Genomic DNA, 22,172 nt, shown 5'->3' with positions numbered 1-22,172 from the left:
TTTTTGACGTGCTTCCGCCCACGCTTTAACTTCAGTGTTTGGCGGGGGAGCTTCGTTCGTTGTCTCTCTAACTGGGTATCGGTGAATCCCAGTGAGCGATTATTTACTACACTTGCCCAGCTTGGGTAACTGGGGTAGTGTTCGTATAATTTACTGCACTTGCCCCGGCTTGGGTAACCGGGGTAGTGTTCGTAAAAACTGTGTAGTCGCCGGTATTCCCCCCAGTAGCTGGGGTTGTGGTTACCGGAGTTTCTTTAACCATCTTTTCAGAAGTTTGAAAAAACTGAAAAAAGAAATTAAGTTCTAGCTTTTATGCACGGATGGCGCCAATGAAGAAACACTAATCGACCCAGGGCAGATTACGGATAATCTGGGGGTTAAATAGATGTTTCCCACGAGGGGTTAGATCCGGCAAAGATGGTTCTTCTGATAACCTGCAGAACAGACACCGTGAGCTCGTCACTGAGAAGGGGGGGGGGGGGTACCTCCTTGTGACCACCCTCCGGCGTGAGAATCAGACTAGATTGCTCTTGAATATAAGTGTATATTAAGAGATTGCTAGAGCAGATATCAGGTATAAGATGTAAGATACAAGATAAGATGAGATGATCATACCATTTGGGGTATTTATAGCCGAAGGTAGGCTTCCAAGAAGGTGTAGCCGGCTGAATAGTATTCCTCTTCTACCAACTGTGGCCTACGCACGTGCCATGCTGGTAGTTGGTGGGTAGGCAGCGGCTGACAGTGACCAGGCCTGCTGTGTACTATTCCTTTTCCACCAACTGCAGGCTATGCACGTGGTATGACAGGAGTTGGTGAGTAGGCAGCGGCTAATAGTGACATACAGTAACAGAGCATGCTGCTCGCCATACTGTTGTCAATGAGCTGTCATATCTCTGGTCAGATCTTTTGCCCATACCTCGTCAGGTACAGTACAAAAGATCCTCCAGTATCGTACGGACTGGCTCATTTGGGCGGGAGTATTCCCCCTCCCCCCTTTGTGCGGGATTGTTCCCGGCTTTGCTCATTCCTTCAGGTGACTACTGAATTATTGAGCTAAGTGCCTTGTGCGTGTAGCCTTGCTGCGTGGGTGGCCTTCCCTGATGGCTTGTATCCGCAGCTGCGGGAACAGGCGGAGTACTTCACCATTGGGAGGCATTTCCTGCGGGAACAGCTTGCGTACTGCGCGTAAGGACGTCACGTCTCTGAGCATGGTGGGTCCTGCGGATCCAGTTGGTTTCTGCGCAGACGTCTCTCTTCAAGGTGAGTCATGCGGGTCCAACTGGGCTCTGCTGGGACCTACCTCTTCAAACGTTCAATCACAACTATGTCGAAACAACCAAACGGGTTGGCTTTACGAATTCAATTACGTAATGCTTGCAACATAAATTAATTAATATATTATTTATCTACATATATAAACAAAACCAAAAATAGAAAAATGGGTCGGGTTTTCGGGTTTGAAAAGCAACAAATGTTACACATAGATATGAAATAAAGTAATTTACAAAACATCTATGGTCTAAAGATACTTCGATTATGTTCGCTCATCGTGCTTCTTATGAGAGCAAGTGTTGATCTTTAAAAAAAATGCCACTTCAGATGAACCATTCCAATTTATACATGTATCAGGTAATCACTATACTTCCTCAAACCATAATAGAAAGCATCAAATGCCTTTTATTAACTAAAGAGGTAGCAAGGACAAATATCCTCTCAAGGGAATGAAAACTAAAAGTTATTGATTTGTAGTTTTTGTGACCATAATAGTTGCTAATAGCATAGCTCTAGTATATATTTGTAACAGGTGTACGCGTATATGATCCAGAACGACAAAAATGGAGTGAGTGCATAATTCTTTGTTTCATGTCATTAAAATCTTTTATAATTCACAATAAACTAAAATACTTTGAGAGGTTAATATACTCCATTAGTGAGGAAATAAAAACGAAACTGATAAGTTGTTTTAATATTTTTAATTATTTAAAAACAAAATTATGAGTTAATACGGTGCGCTTAGGTCTATACGCACCGTATTGTTCATTCCTGGGAACGAGGCGTTTAAGTTGGGCAGGCTGTCCTATACATCTGCCATTCCCATGCTCATACGCCTCATTTAGACCTCCATGCTGCATATGGTCCCGGGAATGGCCAGCGTATAGGTCAGCCTGTCCGACCTATATGGTCCCGGGAATGGCCAGCGTATAGGTCAGCCTGTCCGACCTATATGTCATACTTGTTGGAATATGATGCGGCGTAGGTCTACACGCATTGTATGCCCCTAGCCTGACATTCTCTTACACGCGCAACATGAGATTATCAGGTTAAATTCCATACACCTCGTATAAACTTATAAAAGGTATACAGGCTGTCTAGATCTAAACCCTAGGTGTCCAAATAAAACGACCCAATTAAAAATACATAATAATGTTATATACGGTATTTATGTTTGTCTGTTTGTAACTAAAAAAGGCATGTTTTAGTTCATACATATTAGTCATGTTTTATTTTTGGGAAAACTCCTAAAATAAGCATTTATGAAAACAAATTTCAAGTTTTAGGTACCATTTGCAAGAAATTCCAGAAATATGTATTATAAACTAGTCGTGACGAGTAGTTTATAGAACCAATTAGAACTTGTCACGTGCCTTTAAACTAACCGTAACGAACACGTTCACTAATCATTTACTCGTCACGACTAAATAAGTCTCATGCCTCGTAATCAGAGCCTACGAGTAATAGTCCTTTAGTCGCGACGAGTAGATTATAAGGTTAAACTAGTCGCAACAAGTTAACTACTCGTGTATGGAATGTAAACCGGGTAAACTAGTTGTCGCGACTAAAGGACTTACGAATTACTCGTGGTCGTTGATTACGAGACATGAAACTTATTTAGTCGTGACGAGTAAATGATTAGTGAACATGCTCGCTACGGTTAGTTTAAGGACACGCGACAAGTTTTAATTGGTTCTACAAATTACTCGTCACGACTAGTTTATAATAACTATTTCTGAAATTTTTGCAAATAATAACTAAAACTGAAAATTTGTTTTCATAAATGCTTGTTTTGAGAATTTTCTCTTTATTTTTACGTTGTATGACTTCCTGATTTGAAAAAAAAAATAGAGATTTTTCTTTTTCTATTTTTGTTTTTTTTTGTGTTTTCTATACATGTTTTGCCATATCTTACTATACTATTAAAACAACATATCTTTTTCACATGTCATTTAAATGGGTTATCCACATAGGATGCCAAATATACAATTTTTATAAATAAATTATCCACATAATAAACAATTTAATTTTAAATATTAACTCTTAAGTTGGAGAATGCTTCAAAATAAATGGTTATAATAACCATTTATTGAGTAACAAAGGCAATCTTTATTGTTATTTTCTAAAATTTTGAGACTTTGTTATTTTATTTTTTGGGATTTTGGGAAATTATTTATGAACTTTTGGACTTGGCGTATGTATGGATGTTTAGATTGAAATGGTGGTTTAAGTCACGAACTTTGGATTTTATTGTTGCTTTATTAAACGGTTTAATTAAAATTATAATTGTTATATCTCATTGTTATATTCATATTTGTAGCGTTCTTTTTGTTGTGTACTTATATGTTTTATAATTTCAATAAAAATAGTTTTTATAACACATAACTTATGTTACAACATCTACATGTTTACAATTTATTGCTTACAACATATGATTTCAATACATAATGAAGTTTTAATTAATATGTCATTTTTTATTTCAGAGTACAAGTTAGAAAGATGTGGTATAAGTAAGAAATATGTTTTAAATTGCTATTTATCTCTGTTTTTCTTTGTATATTGGATTTTTTAATTAAAACAACAATGTGATACCTTATATTAATAATGTTAGATTATCTGCCTTTTACAATTCATTAAAATGTATAACACATACATATACACACACACACACACATATATATTTATATATAGTTTTATATATTTTCACTCGTGTGTAACACGGGATTTAACCTAGTGATTCATTATGTTTTAATCTCACATGCATATAAAATATTTATTTTGGCTTTGTATGTTACACATTTGGTTTTGTTTTAATTTATGGTTTTAGTTTAAGAAATACAGATTTAGTATTTTATTTCAGATTAGATATTGGATTCTGGACATGATATTTTAGTTTGAACTGAAGATGGCAAACACAATGTATGTTAATAAAGATTTCCAACAAAAATTCTGAATTGAAGATGACAGCGTGACGTTAGACACAAATATATTGTGTTACTTCGTATGAAATCCAGATTTAGTGTTTTATCTCGTATTAAACACTAGGCATGGTGTTTTAATCAATACCTCTATCAATCATGCGGCTGTAGTTTGTACGAATTAATAGTTATGTGGTTTTAATGAAACAATAGTTATGTTATAGTTAATATGAAATAGCAGTTGGTATTGGTATTGTGGTTTTTAATTTCATATAATAGTAACTAAGTTTTTAAAGTGTTTCCAGTTGATCATTTAAGTTAAAAAGTATTTTAATTAAGTCTGCTAACTTTCATATTTTATTAAAATAAAGGTTTTAATATGTTTTTTTAGCCTTTTTCTTTTTTGTTTAAAAAAGGGAATTTTTTATCTTGACATTAAATGGTGACGTGGATTTTTAATATAAGTAAGCTTTTTTAAAAAAAAAAAATTTAACTACATATATTGCAAATTTCGACCCTCATATCTTATCCTCCCTTTGTTGACGCACAAAAAAATCGGTGGGACTCAGTTTGAAGATTTAGTGACTTTATTTGGGGAAAACTACATAAGTGACCTAATTGAAACACTTTTGAAACTTGGTTGCTATTCTACAACATTTTTTATAAATAAATCCAAATGCATTGTAATTTTTATCCTCCGTACCGTTCAATTTACAAACCGAACCTTTGATGGAATTTACTAGTAATGGTTTCGGTTATGTTTTTGAGAAGGGTTCTCCTTATCAAATGGTTTAAAAATGTAAGGCCCCGAACCCAGGGAACCCCACAGTTGGTATTCATTTAAAACACTCGTAATGATAATTAAACTTAAAAACAATTCTTTGCATTAAAATAACATCACAGGGTATAATTCGGCGGAAAACGTAAACAAATTAATGAGTTCCCAAAACCCGGGAATTTAACCCCAAAACCAAAATTAAGTATATCTTTTATAAGTCTTTTGAAATAAAATGTTCATAAACAATTCTTCATTCCAGTATGCCCTTCACCGTCCAAGTAGCTCCGTGCACGTCCAAGCGATAAGGCATCCTCTTCCTAACCTGAAACTCACACTAACATGCACACAAAGTCAGCTTAAGCTGAGCGAGTTCAAGTTTTAAATAAGTAGCAAAAGTCTTAATAATCATTCCAACGGTTTTAAAACAGCAAACGGAAGTACATCGGTTAGGTCACCACATTCAATCAATAGTCATTCTTACGTATGAGCATCTCTATACGCGCATTCATATATATATCAGTATATATATATATATATATATATATATATATATATATATATATATATATATATATATATATATATATATATATATATATATATATATATAACATTCAATAATAACATTCAGGGCCGAGAAAACGTACAACCCAAACACGCAACATTCGACACATGCAAACACAAAGTAGGCATACGCAACATTCAGTAGTCGAGACGACTACAACATTCGCCAAATATTGGCCATTCTAAAATATATATAAATATATATACATACACACATTCTATAACATTCCAAGGCCTACCAATACTAGCAAGCCTATGTAAAACCATTCAACATTTCATCAAGCAAAATCGCTTAGGTGTGCATGCTAGCCCAAAACTTAAAAAGAGTTAAACGGGGCATCAAGAACTCACCTGAAATCAATCGAACACCTGCAACGAGCTAGGAAATCCCTAAGTGCATAATCACAAGCAAGGGCCTGTAAAGTATACATAACGTGTTACTAAGCTAGATCGAAAGAACACTATTGCCTAATGGGCCGTTCAAGCCCAACAACTTGGCCCAAGGCCCAACAACTTTCAATTAACCAAATCCACCCTACGATTAAGGTCGGGGCTAACCATGATGCACCACTCGCCCGTCGGCAATCAAATCGAGTCGAATACACGCGTGATGAACCATAAACAAATTGTTAAACGAATCAGCCCCAAATGGGTCTAATTCCCATTTTAATCCTTTCGTTCATCATAATTATGTCACCCGAGTTGATAGGGTTGACGGTTCCTTTTTACAACTCTCAATTTAACATTTAAACGAAAATTCGCGCACCGCCGACTCGATTGACCAAGCACCAACCAAAACAGCCCCTAATTTTCCCACAACCCTCCCTAGGGCCGTACAAACTGATTCGGTTGGTCATCCAACCGATTAACGCATCAAACTCAACAATTTGCAATTCTACACCCGATAAACTCTAGTTTTCGAACTAAAATCGATTGACCGACTTAAACACCTCCAATGGCTACGAAATTTTAATATGATGTAAATGCTATACCTGGGAATATATCTACACCGAAAACTCTAATTTTTATCCACGGGAAGTGGGTCAATTACACCTTGGCCGAAAATCTGTCCAACGAAAAGTTTCGGCAAAATTGAGCATCAAAACGATTAGGGGTGAACAAAAAGAGTGTTGAGGATTGTAGTACATACCTTGAACTACTTCTAGGAGCTTGAAATTGATCAAAAAGTCGAAGCAAAGAAGGGAGGGGGCTGGTATTCTTGGCCGATCGCTGCAGCAGCTGCTACTAGGGTTTAGGTTTTTTTGATTAGTGTTATATTATAAAACATTTTCATTCTAGCCCTCGGAATTTAATAATAATGCAACTTGGAAGAAATGTTAAGTGATTAGACGTACCGGGATGACGTAAAGGCTTCCGAGAAACGTCGGATAAATCCTGAGAATTATACATACTCTACAATCTTTAATTCTTAAAACCGGAATTAACGGGCGTTACAAAAAAACACCTCATAACCTTTATTAGCTCATGAGATATAAAATTGCACATATTATAAGGAAAAGTTAAAATACAAAGGAGACAAAAATGAAAAGGATGAGAAAGATTTGTGGTCACACAAAAAACCCTTCAAAAAAAATTCTAAAAAATTAATAAAAAAAATCATAACTCAAAATATAAATAAAAATTTTAAAAATTAAAAAAACAAAATGTTTCCTCATCATTCTCGGTCAAAAAAAAAACCCTCAAAAAGACACAATGCAGAGACAAAAGACACAATGAACAAAAGACACAATTGTAACTAAAAAAGATACAATAAATCGCAAGATATAACACAATGCCGAACAAATATAACACAATGTTGACTAATATAACACAATATCAAGAAAAAAGACACAATGTCAAGAAAAAAAGACAAAATCAATTACGAAAATAAACACAAAACATAATGATAAACAAAAAGACACAATGGTCTTTTTCACTTAACATTGTGTCTTTTTCGAGGGTTTTTTTTAAGAACGAGGAAGACAGTGGAAACATTTTTATGTTTTTACTTTTTTTGTTTTTTTATTAAATTTTGAGTTATGATTTTTTATTTATTTATCTTTGATTTTTTTGAAAGGTTTTTATGTGTGGCTATAAATTCTTCTCATCATTTTCATTTTTGTCTCCCTTTCCCTTTGTAGAATAAGTTGACCCATATTATAATTATGTCACTCCTTTAATTTTTGTCCACTCATTTATCTAATACAACAGTTAATATTCCTATGGTTAGCTCATCAGGCGAAACATTCAATCGGTTCATCATGATCACTTGAGTAGTTGAAATTGGATTTTACAAATTGATTATGCTAATTGGAAATCGATTCCACTATAACATTGCAAGTGTGTTTCTTAGTGTTTGATGATAATTTTGCTTTAATTTGGGTTATCAATGCACTATTTAATTCACTTGCTTAAGAATTGGAAGTTTGAATTATTTTGGTTCATTGGCTTATTTACGTTAGTGAAGATAATAATTTTGCTTTAATTTTAGCATTTAGTTGTTTATTATTTTTATTTATATTTTTTAGTTTTGTAGGCCAAATACTCAAAACCCGAACCTGAAGAAGCCGTGAGAGATTAGGGTCGGGTTTCGATTATAAAATTAAATTTCTCAAACCCGAGGAACCTAATAAAAGAAACCAGAGACTCGAAAGTCAAGAACACTTCTACCTTTGAGGAATTGGTAAGCACAATCACACAAGCAACTGTTATTGCATAAATCATCTAGGGAAATTAAATAAAAAGGACGGGTTACCGTTCATGTAAACGGGTTAAAAGATGTGGAACCTTGTAGTGGGCCTTGAAAATGATATCCTCAAATGCTACCACCATGTTTAAACTTAAAACCATGGCATTATATCACATGTTTCATCTTAGCCATTTCATTTTCACCAAGCTCCAAAGTCCAAACTTTACCAATCGACACAAGTGACGTGCACGTGAGCATAAGGTATAAATCCCAACACATGCCGATGATTAACAATTATCCGCACTAAAATCTTACCTTAACGAAATCTCATATAATAGAGAACAAATTATCAAACATTATCCGGTCAATAATAGTAACACGCACACTTTCGACACATAACAACGAAAGCGCAAAACTGTCACGCATTTTGCAAAGACCAACATAAAAATATAAGGCCTACAAGCCTCCATGGTCCTCTTTAAACTTAATAATAATATCCAACGTTGACACAATACCAAAAACTTCAACCACACTTGAAAATATATAACAGTTAAGCCATCAACCACATCTGAATCATTAGGATGATCGGTTATGCGCTTTATAGCTTAGCAGTGCGTAGCTTCTGCTTGAGAATCGGTTGAACATATTCATGGTAGCCATCAGCTACATCTGAATCATTAAGCGGGTCTTTCCAAGCAGCCTCGTACAGTTTTGGATACACGTTTCCATCATAGCGCCCAAGAATTGAACCCAAGTAGTGGTCAGTGTAGCTGAATGCATCAACTAGCGCAATTGCATTTGGCCGGACCTGCCAACAAATAAACAAAGGGTAAATACTAAACAGGTAACTGTAAGAGACAATCTCAATTAACCACCTCAAAACGTGATATAATTATCATATTTACCCAAGAAAAGATCATAATATCAAACATACCCATTTACAAATTTATGGCATTTATACCCCTCTAGAAATTTGTATTGTCATGTAAGTGTTTGGAGTGTAAACAGAAAGAGAAGGGTATAATGGTCATACTATAAATATATATTGTTGACTAACCTTAGTATACAATGTTCTGAGTTGATCATTAGCAAGTGAGGCTTGTTTGGGTGTAAGGTACCCGGTGGCCAAGAAATCACCCTGATGCTTGTGTAAGAGAAACAATGCATACACATAACACAACGCCTCTAAAGCTAGTTTCACTCCCTTTCCAGGGATGTCTTGTTGCAATTTCTCTACAAACCTGAAATATAACATTGAAACAAAACGATTTAATAAATGATACTTTTATGGTTGATGCGGTATATGTTAAATACTATGAATATAATAACTTGTAAGTCTTACTTGGACACAACAATTAATTGGCAGTGAGCAGCTGCTGCCTCCACCAAATCAGCTGATAGTTCTGCAAAACCTGAAACAAAAACTCAAACGAATTTACATTAAGCATGGAAATAGCAAGGGCTATTATACAGCTGCAGCTTGAAGCTTGTTTAATAAGACGAGCTGAGCTAGCTTTTTAACTTTTTTTGTTATATTTATCCATATGTGAAAGAATCACAAATTTCAAAAATAGACTAGTTGGCTTGAGCTATATGATCCGAGCCAAGCTCGAGCTCAAACTTCAGCTGGTTAAGAGTTTCCAAGCCGGGTGGCTCGTTTAACTTCAAGCCCGAGTCCGAGCCTGATCTGGCTCGGCTCAGCTTGATTGTTAATCAGCCATAGTCACAACTGACAAACCAAGTTCTATTTCATCATGACTGATATAACAAGAGTCGAGGAAAACATTAATAACTAAAGATAAAAAGTACCTTCTTCTGGATTTTCAAACTTGGCTAACCGTCGACCACACTGAACAGACATTCTAGCAGCCCTTGACTCAAATGCTTCCACTATTGCGCCAGGGTTTAGCCAACCCTCCGCTGCAGCCAATTGGATTTGTGGTCAATAAAGTAGTTAAAGATATTAAGCATATTTTCAACAACTAATATGTACGCATTTGGTTTATGCCTATGGTAAAATGAAGTTTCAGAGGTTGTTAAAGTAGACAAGACAATGTACCAGTTTGAACAGCACAATTATTCTGCATAAGAGATGTCACTCTCCCCATATAAGCTGTCGTCCCAACAGGCTTTTTGTAACCAAGCTCCGAGACTGTTTTCACAAGAAACCTCGCAACCTATAAAGTTTTCAATCAGCAACCAACACATCATAAAGAGTTAACCATTGACAGTTTGTGCATTAGACATTAATATATCGTTCCTATGTTACAAATCCTTTAAAGACCTTTGCATTAGTGTATTATTAAATATGTATTTATATAAATTCTTTTATCACATACCTGCAGCATTAGAACAACATTGTCGCCTTCATATGTACAAGCAGGAATGTAGACCGCAAATAATTCTGGAAGCCCACTACTAACAAGGTAACCATGACCACCACATAGCTTTCTACATTCTTCAATTCCATCCTGCAAGACAAAAAATCAAGATATTAAGTTCAATTAACAAAAGTAACTTTTTGTTGAATCACACATTACCTATATCCGAACATAAGTACATAACTTATGTATACAAGAAAGAATTAACCACTCACAGCTGTAAATGAAGTTGTCAAGGACTTTAACCCTGCAGTACACGCATGAGCCTCAGGCAAAGTTGAAAAGTCATTAGCTGCTAATCTTTGCTTAACATCCGTGTACAACCACTTCAACCACTCGCCCACAAATCTGAAGGCATAAGCAGATGCTAGCAAAGGGAAGAGTCTACTTTGCTGAGTTTTATAATCAATCACCTAAAGGTAAAAACAAACAAGCAAAAACTTGACTCAATTTATAAAAATAAAAATAAACATATAAATATGACGGAGAAAAACTTCTTGTTTTACAAACCTGGGTCTCGGGCCCACCATTACGTGAGCCAAACTGTCTACGAACAGCACTGTATCTTGTAGCAATACAAACCGCACGAGATAATGCTTTAGAAGCATCAGACACAATTGTTTGCCTAACATACACCATAGTTCCATATATAAGTTGTCTAGGGACATTGGACTGCACAACTTTCCCGTCCTTTGTGACCTGGGTTACCCTGGGAGTAATTTAAAGAATTAAGGATTAATATTAGATAAATAAAAGGAGGGTAAATAAGTATGTCTATATGTTACTTGACCACTAAATAGTTACATAATAAGAATTAAGAATATGTGTATAGATCTGATAGTACCTCATCAACATTTGGTTTCTTGGGATACACACATGATCAAACCTTAAAACACCATTATCCATGGTGTTATACGCCCCATTTCCAAACTTCATCCCAATATCACCAACAGTAACACCAGGAAGAGGTGTGTGATCATCCAAGCTCCTTAGTTGGACAATAAACCCTTCAAGAAAACAATGACGGTATAACTTTATTTTTCAACAAAAATTATTAAAATTTTAGACAATGATTTTACCTACAGAATCTTAGCAAAAAATAACAGTAGTGGGTGTTTAGATGTGCATTTTGAAAGTGAGTGATACTGAATAATAAGAATCAGATAGATAGGTTAATTAAAACAGGTTGTACAAGATAGTGTGCTGTATGTGGTTGTGGTTTTGTTGTTTGAAGTTGTCGTGGCGTTTGAGTGTTTGATAAATTGTGATTATTTAAAAATAAAGCTAATACAACTTGTGTGACAGGGATAAGCATCTCACAAATTAGGTTTAAAGGATTAAGTAGTATTAATTTATCAATAACAATCAATTTTATTGCAGCAGCTAGTATGAAACTGATTGATCAAATAACTAGAAGCAGATTACTATAAAAAATGATCAGATACGCATATTTGAAACACAAATCAAAACATTCCCTTGAAATATAAACTAAAGTATAAGACAGTATTTGTACTAACCATGAACTCCATGAAATTCACCACCTACTATGAGGCGAGCATAAACAAGAGCATGTGTTGAACTTTTACCCAATCCACCAGGCCACCACTAGTAGAGATCAACCACAAAACAAACGTAAATGAGTGAGAGACATAAAATAAAGAACAAACTTGTTCCTAGCTGTGAATCCATTTCATGGTAAATAAAAACTTACTTTGCTTGATGTTAGAGTAGGACTGTGAACAACAAACTCATCAGTTTGAGGATCAAATGTTGCGGTTGTTTCTAGACCTTGCACATTGGAGCCATGACCAAGTTCGGTTTGAGCATAACAACCAATAATTTGCATCTTTTGAGCCAATGGCAGCCATTTCTGTTTCTGTTCTTCAGTACCTTGTCCTTCAATAGCCGGCATGAACATTCCCTACAATATAAAGAAATCCAAGCACTGAAGCTAAAAGCAACCGTTAATTTGACTAATATGTTTACGAAGAGATATAGCAAGTACCCAGTGAAGATCAGTGTAAGCAGGTTCATCAATATAAAGACGCAACCATTTGGCCTCTTCTTCTGAGAATAACAAAAAAGTGCATACTTAAGTGAAACATAACATGATAAAAACATGTTTATTTATTTAAAAGTTGGTATCTTGAAACCGTATTGCGGAGTTGAAGTGAATATTACCGGTCAGGCGGTGATCAACGATCAGCTTCCATCCATGAGCAGCTTTTCTTAGAGTACTCTTGAACAACTCTTTCCTACTCATCATAGGCCTTGTAAACTTTTCAAAGGCCTGCAAACAATAAGATGTAACATAAATACATATAGAGAAGCATAGTTTTCACTTTTCAGGACCAACTGAGCTTGAGGATGTGTTATGTTTGTACATTAACTCTCTCTCTCTCTCTCTCTCTATATATATATATATATATATACAAGCATAATAACACATCTAAAAGTTAAACTATTGTGTTTCCTACTCTTCCAACTTCCTAAATGTAAGCTATCAGTCAACCCAAGCATATTTTTCTTTGAATCTAAAAAAAAGCCCAAAAATAAAACAATTATAACCCTAATTTTCCACAGAATCAACAATAAGCATAAATTAAAGTCATACAGGATGGATCATAGTCCAAAACCCTAATTAAAAAAAAAAAAACCAAAATAGCAATCAAAGATAAATTGAAGTGAGAATGGTACCGGATCATTGGCTACGAGGTTGGCCATACGCTGAGCGAGTTGAAAAGCTTCAGGAGAACCAGCCCAAGCTACTTTCATGGCTTCCACATCAAACTGTGCCTTGCTCCTCTCATCACTCAAGTAATCAACTCCTTCCATTTCCTTCCTTCGAATCACACAATCAAGGAAGCAAGATGAATCAATAGCACATATTTATCATCAATTTTGGTGCAACTATGATGATTTTGTTGCTTACCAAATAGGGGTGATATTATCAAGTCGAGAATATGCGATATGTAACGTATCCGAATTGTTAGTCCCAATGCTATGCTGCCTACTTATATAACATAACAAGAAGATATTTTTATGCAATGGGCATTAACTTCACGTGTTTGCTTGTTTGGTGGCCGGTGGGTGCCTGCCTTCGCTATTTCACATTCAACACTAATAATAATAATAATAATAATAATAATAATAATAATAATAATAATGGTAAGAGCAATCTGCTTTTGGGAAATTATTAATTATTAATGAATGATATTGAGTGATTTCAAGTCAAATAATTGAATAATATATATATCACACGGTTTGATGACGTGGATATCCCTATCCACTCATCATTGTAAAAATATCCATGTTTGAAGCCTTTTTACCATGGCTTCCCTATCCACTCATCATTATAAACATAGCCATGCTTGAAGTCTTTTCACCATGGCTTTTGAGCTAACATGCTTAGGGGCTATTTGGCAATTGATAAATTATTAAATCCTAAACCATAAAGAGGTCTTGATGGTTAAAAGGGTCTGAGCAGTAAGATCGATAAAGTCTGTTTGGTTGGACAGCTGCATGACTGTACAAAATGACTATCTTACCCTCTGAACTATTTTATGCTGAATGAAATGTATTTACTTATTTAGAACTCCAAATGATAAATACGTATAAAAAGAAAATACAAAATATCATAGAAAATCCAAATTACACTATTACTTCAAAATCCATGGAAACATATAAAATCCAAATAGAAGTTAATACTTCGCATACAAAATTAATTTTATTAATTTGAAATTAGTTGAGTAGCTATCTCGTCACGCAAAGTAGTCATATTCTCAATGCCTTGTGAACCCCATTCTATGTCATGAACGAACCGGCCATCACGTTTTCCACCATGTATATCAGAAAAGATAGTGTTCTCCTCGTAATCCATAAATAACTGATCATGAATATTGCATTTCCTTATAAAGTTATGGACAGCGAAACAAGCAATCACCATATCTCTTTGTATTGGAAAAGAAAAAAGAAAAGGGAGCCATTTGCTTTAGAATCGGGAATCTTGCCTTCAAAACACTATACAAGCGCTCAATAACACTTCTGAGTTGTGCGTGAGCATGATTGAATCTTTCTTCCTTAGTTAACGCACGCTGCCGTCGAAAATCTGCTAACCAATACCTTGTATTACGATAGGGTGCCATAAATCCACGAGTGTTTGTGAATGCAGCGCCACAAAGGTAGTATTTATCTGTAACATTGGTATCGAAACAATTACCAAAAAAGAGGTTTGAGCTAACATGCTTAGGGGCTATTTGGCAATTGATAAATTATTAAATCCTAAACCATAAAGAGGTCTTGATGGTTAAAAGGGTCTGAGCAGTAAGATCGATAAAGTCTGTTTGGTTGGACAGCTGCATGACTGTACAAAATGACTATCTTACCCTCTGAACTATTTTATGCTGAATGAAATGTATTTACTTATTTAGAACTCCAAATGATAAATACGTATAAAAAGAAAATACAAAATATCATAGAAAATCCAAATTACACTATTACTTCAAAATCCATGGAAACATATAAAATCCAAATAGAAGTTAATACTTCGCATACAAAATTAATTTTATTAATTTGAAATTAGTTGAGTAGCTATCTCGTCACGCAAAGTAGTCATATTCTCAATGCCTTGTGAACCCCATTCTATGTCATGAACGAACCGGCCATCACTTTTTCCACCATGTATATCAGAAAAGATAGTGTTCTCCTCGTAATCCATAAATAACTGATCATGAATATTGCATTTCCTTATAAAGTTATGGACAGCGAAACAAGCAATCACCATATCTCTTTGTATTGGAAAAGAAAAAAGAAAAGGGAGCCATTTGCTTTAGAATCGGGAATCTTGCCTTCAAAACACTATACAAGCGCTCAATAACACTTCTGAGTTGTGCGTGAGCATGATTGAATCTTTCTTCCTTAGTTAACGCACGCTGCCGTCGAAAATCTGCTAACCAATACCTTGTATTACGATAGGGTGCCATAAATCCACGAGTGTTTGTGAATGCAGCGCCACAAAGGTAGTATTTATCTGTAACATTGGTATCGAAACAATTACCAAAAAAGAGGTTTGAGCTAACATGCTTAGGGGCTATTTGGCAATTGATAAATTATTAAATCCTAAACCATAAAGAGGTCTTGATGGTTAAAAGGGTCTGAGCAGTAAGATCGATAAAGTCTGTTTGGTTGGACAGCTGCATGACTGTACAAAATGACTATCTTACCCTCTGAACTATTTTATGCTGAATGAAATGTATTTACTTATTTAGAACTCCAAATGATAAATACGTATAAAAAGAAAATACAAAATATCATAGAAAATCCAAATTACACTATTACTTCAAAATCCATGGAAACATATAAAATCCAAATAGAAGTTAATACTTCGCATACAAAATTAATTTTATTAATTTGAAATTAGTTGAGTAGCTATCTCGTCACGCAAAGTAGTCATATTCTCAATGCCTTGTGAACCCCATTCTATGTCATGAACGAACCGGCCATCACTTTTTCCACCATGTATATCAGAAAAGATAGTGTTCTCCTCGTAATCCATAAATAACTGATCATGAATATTGCATTTCCTTATGAAGTTATGGACAGCGAAACAAGCAATCACCATATCTCTTTGTATTGGAAAAGAAAAAAGAAAAGGGAGCCATTTGCTTTAGAATCGGGAATCTTGCCTTCAAAACACTATACAAGCGCTCAATAACACTTCTGAGTTGTGCGTGAGCATGATTGAATCTTTCTTCCTTAGTTAACGCACGCTGCCGTCGAAAATCTGCTAACCAATACCTTGTATTACGATAGGGTGCCATAAATCCACGAGTGTTTGTGAATGCAGCGCCACAAAGGTAGTATTTATCTGTAACATTGGTATCGAAACAATTACCAAAAAAGAGGTTTGAGCTAACATGCTTAGGGGCTATTTGGCAATTGATAAATTATTAAATCCTAAAACATAAAGAGGCCTTGATGGTTAAAAGGGTCTGAGCAGTAAGATCGATAAAGTCTGTTTGGTTGGACATCTGCATAACTGTACAAAATGACTATCTTACCCTCTGAACTATTTTATGTTGAATGAAATGTATTTGCTTATTTAGAACTCCAAATGATAAATACGTATAAAAAGAAAATACAAAATATCATAGAAAATCCAAATTACACTATTACTTCAAAATCCATGGAAACATATAAAATCCAAATAGAAGTTAATACTTCGCATACAAAATTAATTTTATTAATTTGAAATTAGTTGAGTAGCTATCTCGTCACGCAAAGTAGTCATATTCTCAATGCCTTGTGAACCCCATTCTATGTCATGAACGAACCGGCCATCACTTTTTCCACCATGTATATCAGAAAAGATAGTGTTCTCCTCGTAATCCATAAATAACTGATCATGAATATTGCATATCCTTATAAAGTTATGGACAGCGAAACAAGCAATCACCATATCTCTTTGTATTGGAAAAGAAAAAAGAAAAGGGAGCCATTTGCTTTAGAATCGGGAATCTTGCCTTCAAAACACTATACAAGCGCTCAATAACACTTCTGAGTTGTGCGTGAGCATGATTGAATCTTTCTTCCTTAGTTAACGCACGCTGCCGTCGAAAATCTACTAACCAATACCTTGTATTACGATAGGGTGCCATAAATCCACGAGTGTTTGTGAATGCAGCGCCACAAAGGTAGTATTTATCTGTAACATTGGTATCGAAACAATTACCAAAAAAGAGGTTTGAGCTAACATGCTTAAGGGCTATTTGGCAATTGATAAATTATTAAATCCTAAACCATAAAGAGGCCTTGATGGTTAAAAGGGTCTGAGCAGTAAGATCGATAAAGTCTGTTTGGTTGGACAGCTGCATGACTGTACAAAATGACTATCTTACCCTCTGAACTATTTTATGCTGAATGAAATGTATTTGCTTATTTAGAACTCCAAATGATAAATACGTATAAAAAGAAAATACAAAATATCATAGAAAATCCAAATTACACTATTACTTCAAAATCCATGGAAACATATAAAATCCAAATAGAAGTTAATACTTCGCATACAAAATTAATTTTATTAATTTGAAATTAGTTGAGTAGCTATCTCGTCACGCAAAGTAGTCATATTCTCAATGCCTTGTGAACCCCATTCTATGTCATGAACGAACCGGCCATCACTTTTTCCACCATGTATATCAGAAAAGATAGTGTTCTCCTCGTAATCCATAAATAACTGATCATGAATATTGCATTTCCTTATGAAGTTATGGACAGCGAAACAAGCAATCACCATATCTCTTTGTATTGGAAAAGAAAAAAGAAAAGGGAGCCATTTGCTTTAGAATCGGGAATCTTGCCTTTAAAACACTATACACGCGCTCAATAACACTTCTGAGTTGTGCGTGAGCATGATTGAATCTTTCTTCCTTAGTTAACGCACGCTGCCGTCGAAAATCTGCTAACCAATACCTTGTATTACGATAGGGTGCCATAAATCCACGAGTGTTTGTGAATGCAGCGCCACAAAGGTAGTATTTATCTGTAACATTGGTATCGAAACAATTACCAAAAAAGAGGTTTGAGCTAACATGCTTAAGGGCTATTTGGCAATTGATAAATTATTAAATCCTAAACCATAAAGAGGTCTTGATGGTTAAAAGGGTCTGAGCAGTAAGATCGATAAAGTCTGTTTGGTTGGACATCTACATAACTGTACAAAATGACTATCTTACCCTCTGAACTATTTTATGTTGAATGAAATGTATTTGCTTATTTAGAACTCCAAATGATAAATACGTATAAAAAGAAAATACAAAATATCATAGAAAATCCAAATTACACTATTACTTCAAAATCCATGGAAACATATAAAATCCAAATAGAAGTTAATATGTCGCATACAAAATTAATTTTATTAATTTGAAATTAGTTGAGTAGCTATCTCGTCACGCAAAGTAGTCATATTCTCAATGCCTTGTGAACCCCATTCTATGTCATGAACGAACCGGCCATCACTTTTTCCACCATGTATATCAGAAAAGATAGTGTTCTCCTCGTAATCCATAAATAACTGATCATGAATATTGCATTTCCTTATGAAGTTATGGACAGCGAAACAAGCAATCACCATATCTCTTTGTATTGGAAAAGAAAAAAGAAAAGGGAGCCATTTGCTTTAGAATCGGGAATCTTGCCTTCAAAACACTATACAAGCGCTCAATAACACTTCTGAGTTGTGCGTGAGCATGATTGAATCTTTCTTCCTTAGTTAACGCACGCTGCCGTCGAAAATCTGCTAACCAATACCTTGTATTACGATAGGGTGCCATAAATCCACGAGTGTTTGTGAATGCAGCGCCACAAAGGTAGTATTTATCTGTAACATTGGTATCGAAACAATTACCAAAAAAGAGGTTTGAGCTAACATGCTTAGGGGCTATTTGGCAATTGATAAATTATTAAATCCTAAACCATAAAGAGGGCTTGATGGTTAAAAGGGTCTGAGCAGTAAGATCGATAAAGTCTGTTTGGTTGGACAGCTGCATAACTGTACAAAATGACTATCTTACCCTCTGAACTATTTTATGTTGAATGAAATGTATTTGCTTATTTAGAACTCCAAATGATAAATACGTATAAAAAGAAAATACAAAATATCATAGAAAATCCAAATTACACTATTACTTCAAAATCCATGGAAACATATAAAATCCAAATAGAAGTTAATACTTCGCATACAAAATTAATTTTATTAATTTGAAATTAGTTGAGTAGCTATCTCGTCACGCAAAGTAGTCATATTCTCAATGCCTTGTGAACCCCATTCTATGTCATGAACGAACCGGCCATCACTTTTTCCACCATGTATATCATAAAAGATAGTGTTCTCCTCGTAATCCATAAATAACTGATCATGAATATTGCATTTCCTTATAAAGTTATGGACATCGAAACAAGCAATCACCATATCTCTTTGTATTGGAAAAGAAAAAAGAAAGGGGAGCCATTTGCTTTAGAATCGGGAATCTTGCATTCAAAACACTATACAAGCGCTCAATAACACTTCTGAGTTGTGCGTGAGCATGATTGAATCTTTCTTCCTTAGTTAACGCACGCTGCCGTCGAAAATCTGCTAACCAATACCTTGTATTGCTATAGGGTGCCATAAATCCACGAGTGTTTGTGAATGCAGCGCCACAAAGGTAGTATTTATCTGTAACATTGGTATCGAAACAATTACCAAAAAAAAATATAGTGTATTTAATAATAAAAGTTGAAGAATGATTAATAACCTGGAGGGGGGAAAGGAAAGCCGGAATTTGGGTTAAATGCAACTTCTTTTAAAACTTGTGAATCCTGTGCAATGCCCTCCCATCCGGCCCATACAAATGTGAATATCATATCAAAATCACAAATTGCTAAGACATTTTGAAAACATTCACCTTTTCCTCTTCCCCTATAACGAGATATAATCGGTTCGGTTTGGTCAACAAAAGTCAAAACGGCTTTATTATTGGTTTCGGTTCAGGTTGAAACTGGTTTCTTACCATGGTACGATCGGTTTCGGTTCGGGTTTTGGTTCAAACCGGTTTATTTGCCAGTTCGGGTTTCAAACCGGTTCGATTTCGGTTTAGTTTTCAGGTCGGTTTGATTAACCGGTTTATTTGCCCACCTCTAGTTGAAAAAGAATTGAATGTTTATTTCCAAATATATTACGTATTTTTAAATTTTCTTTTGATAAAATTTGCAGCTTTGGTTTTCTTTTTCTCGTACAATTTGGAGTGATTCTTGGTTTGAGATATTTCTGGCTATTGTTTTGTTAGTTTTGTACATCTGCATATAACCGTGCCAAATTTTGGTCTTTCATATCTTTAAATTATTCAAACTCTGTAGATATGAACCCACTAAACATAAAAAAGGCTGATGTTATTCTGGTTCTTTTTTATCAGGTACGCTCATTAAAAAACTAGGTGTGTTCATTTATGTTTGTCCGTTTAAAAACTAAATGAACAGTGTATGACGAAAACGGTCAAACATAAACGAACAGACGTAAATGAACAAGCAAAACGTTTGTTAATGTTCATTTGTTTAATTAAATGAAAAAGTTGTGTTCATGTTTGTTCGTTTATTATATAAATAAACTTTCTGACGAAAAGTGATCATGAATGTTCGTTTCATTTGCAAGCCTTAATAATCCGTATGATATACAAGTATTAAAATGTCACAGTAGAGTTTATCTAACAGTAAAAAATGTCACAGACTTCAGCTTCTTAGAAATTCTGTTAGTTTCCATTTTATGTTTTTGTTTTTTATTTTGTGGGTTCCATGTACTAGCAAATGAAAAAGATGTCCACTTCTGTGGTCTGATGAATTTGTTCTAAAGCAGTTTAACAATGGCCATTTGATGGACTCGAGCAGTATGCTCGCAACAAACGGGTTCAGGTATCGTATCTTCATGTGTTTTGGTGAACCGAAATGTTGGTTTTTTGGTTTTCAGATTTCGCTATGGGTTCAGTTTTGGTTTCGGTTTTTTGGGATTCTTCCGTTTGGGTTAAAATGTTTGAGCTGAAAAAAATTGCCCAGAATAATTAATTTGAGCCTAAATTTTTGGATGCACCTTTTATTAAATGTGGAAGCCCATAATTTTCTGATATTGGTGGGAATGTGGTTTCAAGTTTGAAGGGAAACTAAGGACGAGTGAGGAAGGTGCGGATACTGTTATTTGGTTAGCTTTGCAACAGAAAGAAAAGCTGGTTTCGGGTGGGTTTTATTAGTTGCATTATGTTGGTTAATGCCAAAATAGTTTGGTATTAATTAGTTCGCATATAACAAACCGTCATTTGATCTGAGAGCCCGTTTTATAAGAATATGTTGCATTGCTAGTTGTTTGTAATTAGAATACGTCTGAGAGCCCGTCATTTGATTGAGAGCCCGTTTAATAAGAATATGTCAAAATAGTTTGGTATTAATTAGTTCGCATATAACTCGGACCGTAAGATTTATAGATATTTTAGTTTTTATTTCATATTATAAATATTAATTATCTAAATTATATATTAAGTTTAATTAAAGTATCATATAGTCCAAGGTAATAACTTGTTTCGAGTCTAATAGGCAACCCAATCGAAGTTAGTTTTGTTTTGAGTCTAATGGCCCAAACCGTTAGAAACAGTTTGGTTTGCTTCGGGTTTTATTTCCAACGGTTCGGTTTCGGGTTTCGATTATCAAAAACTGTACTTACTGTTTGATCCAAAAACCGTAAATACTGGACCATGAACACCCCTATCCATTAGTTCTATTGAAAAAGAATGATGCACATAACTTCAGTAAAACAAATATGCATTTAACATCCAGAACTCAGTATCGACAGTTTATTTCACCATTGAAGCCCTAATCTCTAGAATTGAGCCCTAATCTCAAACAATTATGACCAATAACATCAATCTAATTAGTCAATGCTGTAAAATATAAACACACAAATACCTTAGCACATGGTAGAACAAAGAACGAATCAAACTGTTCATCAATTGTTGGAGAAAAAAATTACCTGGTTGAGGGTTGAGATG

At 34.8% G+C, this 22,172-nt stretch overlaps 1 protein-coding gene across 1 annotated transcript; it reads right to left on the bottom strand.

Annotated features, from left to right (window-relative positions):
• Positions 1-8,750: 8,750 nt before the first annotated feature.
• LOC143575861 (peroxisomal acyl-coenzyme A oxidase 1-like) lies at positions 8,751-13,441 on the bottom strand. Its single transcript, XM_077060122.1, has 14 exons — positions 13,303-13,441; positions 12,787-12,895; positions 12,611-12,672; positions 12,317-12,526; positions 12,123-12,210; positions 11,450-11,612; positions 11,116-11,314; positions 10,821-11,018; positions 10,564-10,695; positions 10,284-10,401; positions 10,034-10,144; positions 9,567-9,636; positions 9,282-9,465; positions 8,751-9,032 (listed from the first exon to the last, which is right to left on the bottom strand). Exons 1-14 carry the CDS (start codon positions 13,438-13,440, stop codon positions 8,823-8,825), a joined length of 1,992 nt encoding a protein of 663 aa, XP_076916237.1. The 5' UTR covers position 13,441; the 3' UTR covers positions 8,751-8,822.
• Positions 13,442-22,172: the final 8,731 nt, after the last annotated feature.

The sequence above is a fragment of the Bidens hawaiensis genome, unplaced genomic scaffold, assembly GCF_021521415.1.
Source record: "Bidens hawaiensis isolate Kalapana, Puna unplaced genomic scaffold, B.hawaiensis_p1.1 tig00027765_1, whole genome shotgun sequence".
NCBI lineage: Eukaryota > Viridiplantae > Streptophyta > Magnoliopsida > Asterales > Asteraceae > Bidens > Bidens hawaiensis.
This window is presented reverse-complemented; position numbering and strand designations above follow the sequence as displayed.

What these genes read in the sequence shown, in the direction of transcription:
- LOC143575861 (XM_077060122.1), bottom strand. Translation starts at nt 13,440, where the DNA reads ATGGAAGGAGTTGATTACTTGAGTGATGAGAGGAGCAAGGCACAGTTT. An exon ending in CTTACACTGATCTTCACTGG is followed by an intron (nt 12,527 to 12,610) that starts GTACTTGCTATA and finishes TTTATATTGTAG; the next exon opens with GGAATGTTCATGCCGGCTAT. An exon ending in TCAGAACATTGTATACTAAG is followed by an intron (nt 9,033 to 9,281) that starts GTTAGTCAACAA and finishes ATTTGTTGGCAG; the next exon opens with GTCCGGCCAAATGCAATTGC.